General features: G+C 36.4%; 1 protein-coding gene across 1 annotated transcript in view; it reads right to left on the reverse strand.

Moving 5' to 3' along the window:
• Positions 1 to 12334, reverse strand: part of PPARGC1A (PPARG coactivator 1 alpha) — a 38206-nt gene extending 25872 nt beyond the window's left edge. Inside the window, exons 1-5 of the mRNA XM_057726373.1 lie at positions 12140 to 12334; positions 10377 to 10499; positions 9276 to 9480; positions 5237 to 5282; positions 5054 to 5127 (exon numbers count right to left, since the gene is read on the reverse strand). Coding sequence (XP_057582356.1) covers positions 5054 to 5127; positions 5237 to 5282; positions 9276 to 9480; positions 10377 to 10499; positions 12140 to 12187 — 496 coding nt within the window. The 5' untranslated portion in view covers positions 12188 to 12334. The remainder of the gene's footprint in view (positions 1 to 5053; positions 5128 to 5236; positions 5283 to 9275; positions 9481 to 10376; positions 10500 to 12139) is intronic.
• Between the last annotated feature and the right edge of the window lie 222 nt (positions 12335 to 12556).

Below are 12556 nucleotides of genomic sequence, written 5' to 3' on the forward strand. Positions count from 1 at the left end.
TGGTGATACCTAATAAAGCAAACTTCCTGTCTCATCCCTCCTGTTTCCCAAAGACTCTGCAGATGGGGCAGAGGGATGACTCTGGAGGTCTTAGAATTTTGTTGACTCTTTACATTTGCACTTAAACATTTGGAAAATTTCACCAAAATTGGTAAAAGTAAAGACTAAGAAGACACCTGAAAGTCCTGGGCAACAGCTTGATCCATGTCCTCTGTTGTAACTAAAGGCATTACTCCTGTACCACCAAAGGTCAACAAATCAACAACCTGAACACCATTCCCACCCTGTGTACCCCCCCTGCTGTACTGATGGCAGACGTTACTAATTGACGGTGACATTCCCACTGAGTACGGACTTGGCCTTAGAATCCTTCTCAACACAATGTTTCTGGCAGCCAATACCAATCAATGACACTTGGCAAGTGAAATAAAACCTATTTAACACAACAGATGTCCACTACTATCTTTAAAATTCAGGCCTCAGGAAAGAGACATAATCTCTACTCAGACAGATCTGCTTTGAACCCAGGGTCCACCACAGACCTAGAGTCAACATACAGTTTTTTCCTTAACAATTAAATGGACAGAGAGTCAAAAAATAATATATGTGAAATGTCTATTAGAGAGTACCTGGCTTCTAGGATTTGTAGTAACAGCAGAAGTACCAGTTGTTGAGAAAATGAATGCCCAAGAGGATAGTTTTCTATCTTGATTTGGTAAATCTCACATTCACGCCAAAAGCAGTGTATGTTCAATTTCATGGGGAATTAGGGGAATTTTACCACAAAAAAGAATATATAGCTTCATATATGAGTGCCAAAGAGGAGATAGTCTTAAGACCAAAAAAGGAAACAGGTAAAGGTAGTCAAAAGTTGAAAAGATGAGCAGGAAGGTACAATGACCTCCAGAGATGAATTTAACATAGAATTAATAATTAAACAGCTAATAGTTATTGAACACACATGCTGTCACTGGACTAAGCTTTTTCATGTTTTATTTCATTTAATCCTCACAGTGACTCAATGAGATGCAGGTACTGTGATCAGTTTCATTTGATACATAAGTTTCCTGAATCTTACAGAATTTAATTAAATTGACCAAAGGCTGTACAGCTAGATGGGGGTAGATCCAGAATTTGAACTTGGCTTTGTTCAATATCAGAACCAAGGTTTTGCACAACTTCACTAAACTATGCTGTCTGTTTTTTAAAAAATCATAATAGACTACTTTCATTTAGAGCTTTGCAGCTTATAAAGTATCTTAACAGGTAGTACCACACAAAATTGCCTTTTTTTTTTTTTGTATGTCAAAAAATGTTGAATACTGGCAATTTTATGTTTCAATTTACAATGTAGTATCTTCTGCTCCATCAATATCTTCTCTCCTTTCTACCCACACACCTAGAAATCAGATGCAAATATTTTTCTCCCTTAAGGCTCCCCAAGTCAGTGGAGTGCTCAATTTCCTCCAAACTCCTTTCCATGGATCAACTCTGTCATTCACTGCCTAATGGTATTGCCTGAATGCTTCCTTCAGTCCTGAACTGTCTCTACAATTCTTTTCAATCTTTTGCACAATCATGGTATCTAACTTGAAGCCATGTTACAGAGTTCCCTTTGATAGCTTCTTTTCTCCCTTTGGTGATTCTCTTGAGGCACAATCTGTTTGTCACATCCTCGAAATACTACTGCACAACAAATTTTACTGAAGACGCTTAGTGGAGGTGGAGGTCATGAACATTACACATGGTCTAGCATTTCAAACCCACAAGACCTCTATCCAAAAACCCTCTCCTCCTCCCTATACTGTCCTCCCAGCAGGTTTCAAACTTCTCCTTCTGGCCACCTTCTACAGCCTCCAAGTTCTTCTTCATCCCTTGCTTTTCCGGTAGCTTGAAATCCCTTCTTGTATGTAATGCAATTTGGCCATACATCAGCTTGTCTAATTTGTATCTGCACTCATTACCATCATGCTTCAGCAAATGCAAAAACAACCTCTGGGCCCATCTTCCTTAGAAAGTCGCAAAACATTATAAATAGTAAGTACTATTTCCCCTTCATGCCACTTGGACAATATGTGTTATTTTCCCAACTGACTATAAGCCCACATCTTGAAAACAAGAACATTTATTTAGCACCTACTATGAGCCGAGTACAATATCATCTATGTCTTATGCTTGCTATATGTTCCCCAAGTCCCACTCTGTTGCAAGTGTAGAGCAGTATGTTATACACATTGGTAAATTGATTTCCATTGTACTCTGTAATCTTTCAAAGCACTAAGAAAAAGGGATTTAAACTAGTAAGATGAATTCTGGTTCACCAACAGAAGTAAATCCACTGTATATATTTTTAAGGATGCTAAGTATTTTTTTTAAAGTATCTTCTGTAAAATCCCAATAGTGTAACCTACTAACCTTTCAAATGTATAACTAAATTATTAAAATTAGGTCGATAAGAAAAATAATAAAACTTCTGACAAGAAAATAGTGTTCTTTTGTAAGACCATAATCTCATGAATAGAAGGAATTCAATTTAAATGATATGTTATACACATAAATGAGCAAAACATTTTAAAAATGAAGATACGCAATGCTAGCAAGGATATAATAAAGCAAATATATCCAGATAGTGATAACAGGACTATACATGAAAAGACTTCTTTCAGAAAGCAACATGGCAAAAGTATCAGAAGCCCCCAAGATATTTATATCTTTATATTCGTATTAATAACTACTAGCCATTTATTTTGAGAAAAATAAGATTTAAAAAATTTATAAACAAAGATTTCCACTCAGTGCTATTTCAAAATGGTAACACTTTAAAACAACCTAAATGTATAATAAGAGTATAATTCTTTTTTGATATATTTTGATGTACCTACTCAAACTAACGTTACACAGCACACTAAGAAAAGCCTGATAACAAAGGGTCTGTGATGATATAAAACTTCCTTATTAAAATGTTTAAGTGAAAAATCAGAATGCAAAACTATGTATATACAAAATGATGATGGATGTAAAAATGTCCCTAGAAAACAATTCAGAACTATACACAATTTTTCCACTAGTTTGTATTTTTGACATTTTTTATAGTAAGCTTATTTATAATCAGAGAAAAATAAAAAATCTTTCTTGAATGGAAAGCTTGGTATTGGTATATACAGTGAGAGCTTTCTCAATCCTCTCTAAACCAAAGTGACTTACATGCACGGCATCCTGAACACTCCTAGTTAATAGATTCCTTTCAGCTGGGTTGTTACTACAGCCGAGGTAGTGTATTTTCTCAAAGCTGTTAATATCCATTATACTGGTGACTGAAAATTATGTCAGATAATGAAATATTATGTAAATGAATGAAATATTAGTAAGAGAAGTTGTTTCTATTAAAAGACCCAATAAAGGTATGTTACTAAAAGAAGGGCTGTCAAATTAGTTGTAGGTGGGTGGTATGGGAAAACATGAGGAATTATGATTATGATTTATACTAAAAAATCTAGAGCGATTCTGTACTCAGACTACCACACAAATACCCTTAATTCTTTCCTTCGAAAAGCAAGCAATGAAACATGAATACCATCTGAGACCCTTCATTAAGTGAAGTTCATGCCAGAAACATGAATGGATCCGCAGTCAGTACATTTAAGTTCAATGCAGAGGTCTCTCTGTCTTATACCGAAAATTCTATATTTGAATTTTATAATTCGTATGTTTTACGCAAAAGTAAAATGATTAAACTGTGTATACTTCAGTCAACTTTTTAGATAAACCCACCAAATACTCATCATTGGTCAGAAAAGAAGGCCTCTACTGCACATAACACACACACACAAAAGTTACTTACAATCACATGTGTAATTGTAGTTTATTTAAGAAATGATTTTATGTATATGCTCTATGTGCGAATACATGTGTGTATATGTATGTACTGTCTAACGATATATTTATACTTGTATACACACACATAAAATATATATAAATACTATGAAATTAACTGCTCTACTGCTTGACCAAATCATGCAATCATGCACAGACCTTTCACAAGGAGGTAATTTAGCAAACTCAAAGTGTGAAATTAAACTTAGTGACAATGACCACGGTGCGTGTAGGCACCATAGTTCTGGTTGAAAGCATCTTGTTTAACTTACTGTTCCTTTACCCTTATCAGCAATGGCCAGAGCCTAGGAACTCCTTGTTCAGACATCCTCAGATCCACTTTCTGGTGAGGTTCAAGTACCTAAACCTAAGCACTTACTGCAAAGGTACCATTTGCAACCAACTCAGAAGTCTGCCTAGGAACTCTTTGGATTTGTAAGTTTCTCAGGGGTTAGTTCAAGTTTTTAAAGCTTCTTCCTCTTCAGAATGTGAAGTAAGACTGGCCAAATAAATTCAGAAGTCCAAATGGTGATGGAAATTGCTCTTGTTTAAAATATGTAAGAACATTTTGTTTTGTTGAATGGACATATTTTCATTTTTCTCCTTTACTGAAAAGATATAAAAACAGTAACATATATAGGAGAGCATTATACTGTTGAGTATAATAGAGTGTAAGAAAATATTTCAAGTGAAGCATTGATAATTAGTAGACCTGAGTTCAAGGCTTTGCTCTTTGCTTTCTAGCTCTGTGATCTTGGGCAAGTTACTTAACATCTCTGAACCTTATTTTCTCAACTTAAAAATGAAAAATACTACCACCATCTTCATGAGGTCATTATGAAATTAGCCAAAACCACTTACACACTTGGCATATTTATTGAGTAAAAGACGAATAAATGTTAATTTCTCCTCCTGCTCAAGTTTTAGTGTCTTAATCCGAAAAAGGTTTCTTTGTGGACCCAAATCAATAAGATACATCAGAGGGTCTGGCCCAGGTCTGACACACAATAAATGTCTCCTCAAAAAAATAAACAACTGAAAGTATTTCTGGATCACTTTGTATCCAATACTGTTTGTATTCTTTGTTGATTTCATTCATCACATAGAGAATAGACTCTAATATATATTTCACATACACACTCACCCACACAAAAAGGTCCGAGTGCAATGTAAGGCTTACCTGCAGTTCCAGAGAGTTCCACACTTAAGGTTCGTTCAATAGTCTTGTTCTCAAATGGGGAACCCTTGGGGTCACTGGAAGATATGGCACATTTATAAAAACAAACTGAAATGGAGTTGCTGTAGCCAAATGTACTAGAATCCCCTTCCCTTTCTGAAAATGGTTACATTTCTTAATACTTACTTTGGTGACTCTGGGGTCAGAGGAAGAGATAAAGCTGTTGGTTTGGCTAAAGGAAAAAAAAAGGAAACTAATTATGAAATATTGAGTGCTTTTCAGATTTGTTTTCTTTCTATAACAGTCAAGTTGGAAACTGGAAACTGGAAAACTAAAGTAAGGAAATCTCTGAATATTGGATCAAAGTCAGATAACAGTCCATTATGCTAAAACAAATTACAAACAACATTTGCATCAGTAAACTATCATTTGAAAATACATACGAAAACAAAATTTTCCCCCAAATGTAGCAGCACTGTTAAGGATCCAAAATTTGCATCAGACCATCAGAGAGAAATAATGTTTTCTATTTTAATTTGGAATATAGTACACGGTTTGTTTAGGCAAGAAAACAGCAGAGTAACTACACGACGACAGAACGTTATGAATATTCAGTTGATTTTTCTCCTAAAATGTATAATTTTATATCTAGCCCTGAGAATAGGTTATTTCTATGAGGCCAGAGCTCACTCAACTATTCTATTCACTGAAAATTGAGAGATTATGGAAAATTGTGGACACTGACCCAGACAGTTTAAAAGGGGTTCAGATTTCCAAATCTGATAGACAACTAACATAAAAATACTGTTTATCAGTTGAGAGACCTACAGACTTGCAAACAGAACTTATCCACTTCTTTTTATGCTTCCTAAATCTTACCTCCTACAGGAGGCATTTCCCAATTATGAAGGGTGGAGTAAGAATCTTCTTCTCACTCCAAAATTTCAATTGCTTCTCCTTGGCAGTCTTGTATTTTGAACAGAAGGAGGGGAAAACAAGATAAGAAACATACTTGGGATATACATCCACATGTTATGTGTATATATATATATTATATATATATATATATATATGCTTATCTATGGTTTCGTCAATTTTTTCTCATTAAAATAACTACTTTCAAAAGGTCAAGAGGTAGTCATTTATGTAATGAAAATCATGGACTGGAAACCAAAAAGGTCTTTAGAATAAACTTTCTTATTTTATGCATGAGAAACCTGAGACCTAAGGTGCTAAATGATATTTCCAGGGTCATAAAACTAGTTACTGGCAGAGTCGGGCCCAGAAGATGTTTTCTTTCTTCTATTATCAAAAGGAATTGCATTCAATAGATATTGAAGTAAATTAATCAACAGCAGTAATTAAGGTCCTTTGAAATGTGAAAATATTATTTACATCCAAATTAGGCTGAAATTAGGTACTTTACTGGGACAAATAGTAGGTACATATTTAATTTGTAGATTTAGATTTCATTTTTAAACAATCGAATTGTTTATCATCTATCCACTGTGCATCCAGGAATATGAAGCTCATGCTGTCCTGTGTAAATTAGGTACATTGATCGATTGGCTTTTTCAGATATACCAATAAATGAACTGATTTGACATTAATTTTTTAGGAAGACTGATATAATGAGCCTTTCACAAAAACACACTTGTGAAGGAAATTTACCAAATTCTATGGTGCTCAACTAATAAGATAACACAATATAGGCTCTATACAAACTATCACCAGGTATGAACTATGTGCTCTGTCACACAGTAATGTGCACGGAAAACCAGCCACTGAAATTCCAGTTTTGCAGGTGTAGGGTAGGCTATCTGGAACACAAAAAAGGAAGATCCCCAAAAGTCTGATAGTTGGGTACAGGTAAGGCCTATGGCAATGCAAGGCGAGGAACACAGAAACTTCCACTAGAGGAGCTCTGATTTGGTTTACTGGAAGTTTAATCCAGGCTGTTCCAATCACTGGTAGACCAGAGACTCTAAGATCCTTGAGGACAGGAATGAATCTTTTTCATGAAAGTCATATCTTTGATGAACGAATGCATTAGCAAACAAGTCAATACATGAATAAATGGGAGCTCCACAATTGCCAAAGTCCAGACCTTGGGGAAGCGTAAAGAACTTGACCCACACACAGTGGTACAGAGAGCACACAAGAAGCTCAGTGCAAAAAAATGACAACATGTTCAATACAGTAACCTCAGGAATTCCTCTTAGTTATTGATACTTTCTACATTGAAATTTTGAATAATAATTTAAATAGTCCCTGAAACTCAGCATTTATTTTCTATTGTTAACAGCCAACCACGTTTACATGTTTATTTTCTTTTAGACCTTTAGTAACTATAGGAATTTTTTTTGGGGGGGTGGAGGTTTTTGTTTAACAAGCTTTGTTCTGTTCTGGTACACTTTTGATGCCTCACTACAGATGTATACCTTAAAACAAACAAACAAAAAAACCTACATACAGCAGGTTTTATCTAAAGAATTTACAGGCCAATTTAGTTCTTCACTGTTATGGTTTGTAACATTACAATAATATTTAGTGGTACTCGGATTGACAAAATTAAAAAACCCTCAAAATCCAAAAGGACCAACTAAAATTAAAAAATAAATTAAAAAGACAAAAAAAAAAAAAAACACTTTAAAACATGTGCTGCTGGACTAGATTCACTGACTACAGAGTTCCAGCAAGTTTGGGGCTTCAAATTAAGCCCCAGAAAATGAACATATGACCAGGACCACATGCGGAGTAGTCCAGACTTCGCGTCAGGTCACCCACTAGAATCCCACAGCACGGCTAGTTCAGCAATGAGAAAACGGTTCCAGCGCATGCATCTGAGAGGCCAATCAGGGCGCGGCAAACTAAGAGACTATGGCAATTTAGATAAACATATTTCCCTGAACTGACAGAGAGGGAGGGACAGTGATTTTGAGATATCCATCAGGGAAAACCTAAGTGAGAGCCAATTAAAAAATTAAAGGAATATGAAAATCCTGGGTTTGTGGTGAGGTAGGGATGAGAGAGGGAAATTCAAAACACTGGGAAAGAAAAGACGTATTGAAAGCAGCAGCAACAGCATACCTGTATGAAATAATCATGGTTCAAAACAGGGATCGGGGCTACCACTCTGCAGCTGGAAGGGGAATTAGGGAAACAAAAGGAAAAAAAAAAAAGAGGTGGATGTTTATAAACTGCTATTTTAGAACGTGTCTGCTTCCACTACAAAGTCAGAGGTACAGATAACGTGGAAGTTAAATATTGTAAAGCAACAGCAACTTTCTACGGGCTCTCTTTGGGCCTCTACAATTAGACTATTTTGAGGGAAGACACAACAAAAGAAAAAGAAGAAACAAAGAAAGAAAGAAAGAAAGAAAGAAAGAAAGAAAGAAAGAAAGAAAGAAAGAAAGAAAGAAAGAGAAAGAAAGAAAGAGAAAGAAAGAAAGAAAGAGAAAAAGAAAGGAAGGAAGGAAAGAAGGAAGGAAGAAAGGAAGAAAGAAAAAATTTATCTTTGCCAAGAGAGATTTTCCCCAAATCACCCTGCTCTGCCTCAGAATTATCAGCCTTCTAGTAATGTATGGGGACAATAAAAATCAACCCAGATGTTTAGTGTAATGCAAGCAATATATATTTTTTATTTTTTAAATAGAAAGCAAATTTTAAAATATGCAGGAATTTCCAAACCTTATTTACAAAATAAAATTTACAAGTATATCATATAGTCTAAAATAAAGAATGCACACCATAGCTGTAAGTGACTGCATAAATACTATTTACTATTTCATAAGGGATAGACAGCAAATCACAGTGCCTCATTTTTTTTTTTTTCCCATTATTGGAAGGCAAAAAATAAAAGCTCTTTCATGAATTGGCTAGCCCAGCTTGCTGAGACGTTCAGTTATCTCAGCAATTCAGAGACTCCTATAAACCTCATCTGAGGTTGCAATTCTCTCTGCAGCCACCGCGCTCCCCACCCAGCTAACACGTCAGGTGCCTTTTGGTGATGGTGAATTAGGCTGCATCTCAGCTGAATAGGATACGTTCAACCTGTGTTCAAGGAAGGATTTTCTTCCCCCAGCTATCGTAAAGTGCTGAATTCTCTTCCACAAGAGACACTGATGGAACAGAAGCCCGAAGTTTGGGTATCCTCAGCCCAGGGCAGGCTTGCCCTGACCTCCCTCCCTCGCCCTGGGTGTCTGGGTCCCAGCCCGCTGCCTACCTTGTAAATGTTGGGACTGCGATTGCGTGTGGGCCTTCTTTTTGGAGGTGCATTTGTCTCTGCTGCTGTTCCGGTTCTCTGTGGGTTTGCTGTGAGGAGGGTCATCATTTGTGGTCAGATACTTGAGAAGCTCTGAGCAGGGACGTCTTTGTGGCTTTTGCTGTTGACAAATGCTCTTTGCCTTATTGCTCCATGAATTCTCGGTCTTAAAAACAAGGCATATAGAAAGCTGAAATTAGTGAACTGAACCTTATCAGAATGGATATAGGTTTTCTGAAGAGATGAGATTTTCAATGAAGTGTTCAGTCTAAGTGTACTAGATCTATGAGCTGTGAATAATTGTTTGCAGAACAAGGAAAGAAAATTACATTTAAAATTCCTAAATGACATTTATGCAGCTTTTTATTTCATTTCTCCTACATTTCAATGTTCCTACTCAGCAACATGTAACTAACAAGACCCTACAGCGCCTTTACTGTGAATAAAAAAAAAAAGAAAAGAAAAGCCGGTTTAAACCTTAATTTGCCAGTGATTGCCAGAGCCCGGTATTCACAATTCTCTTAAGTACCCCTTAACGTTCCGTTTTCACTCACAGTGAATGGCAAGACAAACATTGTTTAATACAGCCCGCTAACCGAATTATGTCACTGCCAGCATTCCATCCAATTAATGGCAGAGATAGATCTTTTGCAATGATTCCAGAGCAATCTTTCTCAGGTTAGACAGCTGGCAAAATGGCAATCCAGCATCTTAAAGTCACTCATAGAATGATACCAGCCTATCAGCAAATTTTATTGTAGCCCACACTGCTCTGTGTATTAATAAAGTAGGCAAGAAGTAACAGACGGTAGAACTTTCATTTCAATCGTCCAAAGACAAAGCGTTGATGAACTCTTCCTAGTTTCAAACAGCTAGAGTATTGCTTTTGGAAACCCATTTCATAATCTGTTTCATCATTATGAAGCTAATGATGATTCAGGATTCCAGCTGAATTAATACATAGAAACCCATTGTTTACTTTATAGCTTTAAGCAAAAATCCCTTGTTACCACCCCTCCTGTATTAAAAAAAAAAAAAAAAAAAAAAACTTTACATTTGTACCTTAACAAGTGCAGGGTTTGTTCTGATCCTGTGGTTATGGTTCGCATGGTTCTGGGTACTGAGACCACTGCATTCATTATAACTTAGCTGAGTGTTGGCTGGTGCCAGTAAGAGCTTCTTAAGCTAGAAACATATCAAGGAAGAGGGAAAGCAAGAAGAGTTAGGCATCTTTTCAGCATTAGAATAAGTTACTGACATTTTAAACTTAACATTAATTAATTATAATTACAAAAGTGAATTCACTCTAATCACAGCACATCTTAGCACAATAGCGCTGAAGGAAACATTTTTTAAAAATAAGAAAAAGTTTGGCATTACACTACCAACTGTGAAAGTGTTACCTTCTCCTACATGAGACTTAGTAGTTTCTACCTTAATTTTTCTTCTAGATAAAATAAGCCAAAAGAATCTTCCTAAAAAGTTTTCCAAATACCTACGAGGTGAGAAAAGCTGCTTCGCTAAATGAAGACCAGGGAAGTGGCGGGGCGGGTGGGGGCAGGGTTGGTTACATTTTCCCCTCAATAGCCCAGATGAATCAAGGGGCAATAAATGAAAGATTCTGTGATTCTTTGAATCATGTTTCACAAGCAAGTATAAAACACTACTGATTCAAATAATATTTGGGATAAGCATTTCCTCTCTCTTGATCTTTGTCTCTTCATTCGACTCACTGGCCTCCCAGGACCTCCCAGCTGGGACATTTAGTATGACTCTGAGTCAACAACCCCTCCCAGTTGAAACCATCGTGTGGATGAAAATCATTGGGTCTCCATGTAAAGAAATCAGAGTCCTAGGCAGCAAAGCCAATGACACTGCTGCATGGAAAAATTGGGGAATACATATGTTACCATTGCTTATGATGTTCTCTGGACCAGAAATCTCAAAGTGCAAAGGAATATAAGTAGGGTCTCCATAGGTTTATGTGGAATGCTTTGACATATAAAAACTTAGAGATGAGAGAGAAACAACACCTAAATGGCAGGCTGAAGCACATTATTAAAGTTTGCAGGACGGCATTCCATAATTTAGATTGGGTGCTCTTACATCAGATTTACAGCAAATGACAAATGGCTATGATAGCTGAGAAGGTAAACTGTGTCTTAGAACTAATAAAATCCTGGTCGAGCACTGCACTGAAAAGAAAATTCACTTTCATTGCCAACAAATCCACTCTTCATTGCCTACCATAAATTTAGGTAACTTAGGTTGCAAATGTGCTATTATTTTTCAATCTTCATAAGAATTACGAATCCAAAGCCTTAGAATATTGCATACTCATTGATCTACCTTCTATTTCTAAAATAATCTGCATGAGAATAAAACTACAAATACATCAATTATCATACAATTTATGATCATGGAAAAAAACAGAAAAAAGACTAAATATCCAACAATAAGGGACTGCTTAATAAATTAGTTTATCTCCAAATAAGAAAATACTATGCAACCATTCAAAATTATGCATCTATTTCAAATTCACAAACATGTTCATGATATATCTTAAAAGAAAAGATTTCAGTATAAAAACCTACAAATAAATAGCCAAAGGTAGTTTTAAAAATCTGCAGTAAGACCACATGAGGACTGTATTATCAACATTTTTCAACACAGAATCACAGAATTTGCAGCTCTGAGTGTGCTTAGGGATTATTTCGGCATCCGTCTAAATGCAAAATCCAAACCTATTGTGACTACCTCACAGCCATGCAGCGGGCAGCCAGAGGCAACTCCAATTCCTGCTAAACAGTAGGAAGGGTTCTTACTAGAGACGGCTCTTCTGCCTCCTGAGGTGGAGGGGTGCCGTCAGGCATGGAGGAAGGACTAGCCTCATTCTCAGTGGTCACATCTCCATCTGTCAGTGCATCAAATGAGGGCAATCCGTCTTCATCCACAGGGAGACTGTCCAGTGTCTCTGTGAGGACTGCTAGCAGGTTTGCCTCATTCTCTTCATCTATCTTCTGCAAAAAACAGTAAAGCAGAAGTCACGAGTGAGTAGACATGGGGAGATGAGTAATCTATTAATCAGCATAGATGGAATATGTTTAACCAAATGAGTATGTGACACGTGAAATTTGGAACGTTCATGTCAGCACATGAAGATCACGTCTTCCTCAAATTCCAAATTCCCTTTTGGACTGAATCTCACAATCAATTAATGCCTCTAGTGTACCAATCTCTGA

The sequence above is a fragment of the Hippopotamus amphibius genome, chromosome 3 (genome assembly GCF_030028045.1).
Source record: "Hippopotamus amphibius kiboko isolate mHipAmp2 chromosome 3, mHipAmp2.hap2, whole genome shotgun sequence".
Taxonomy (NCBI): Eukaryota; Metazoa; Chordata; class Mammalia; order Artiodactyla; family Hippopotamidae; genus Hippopotamus; species Hippopotamus amphibius.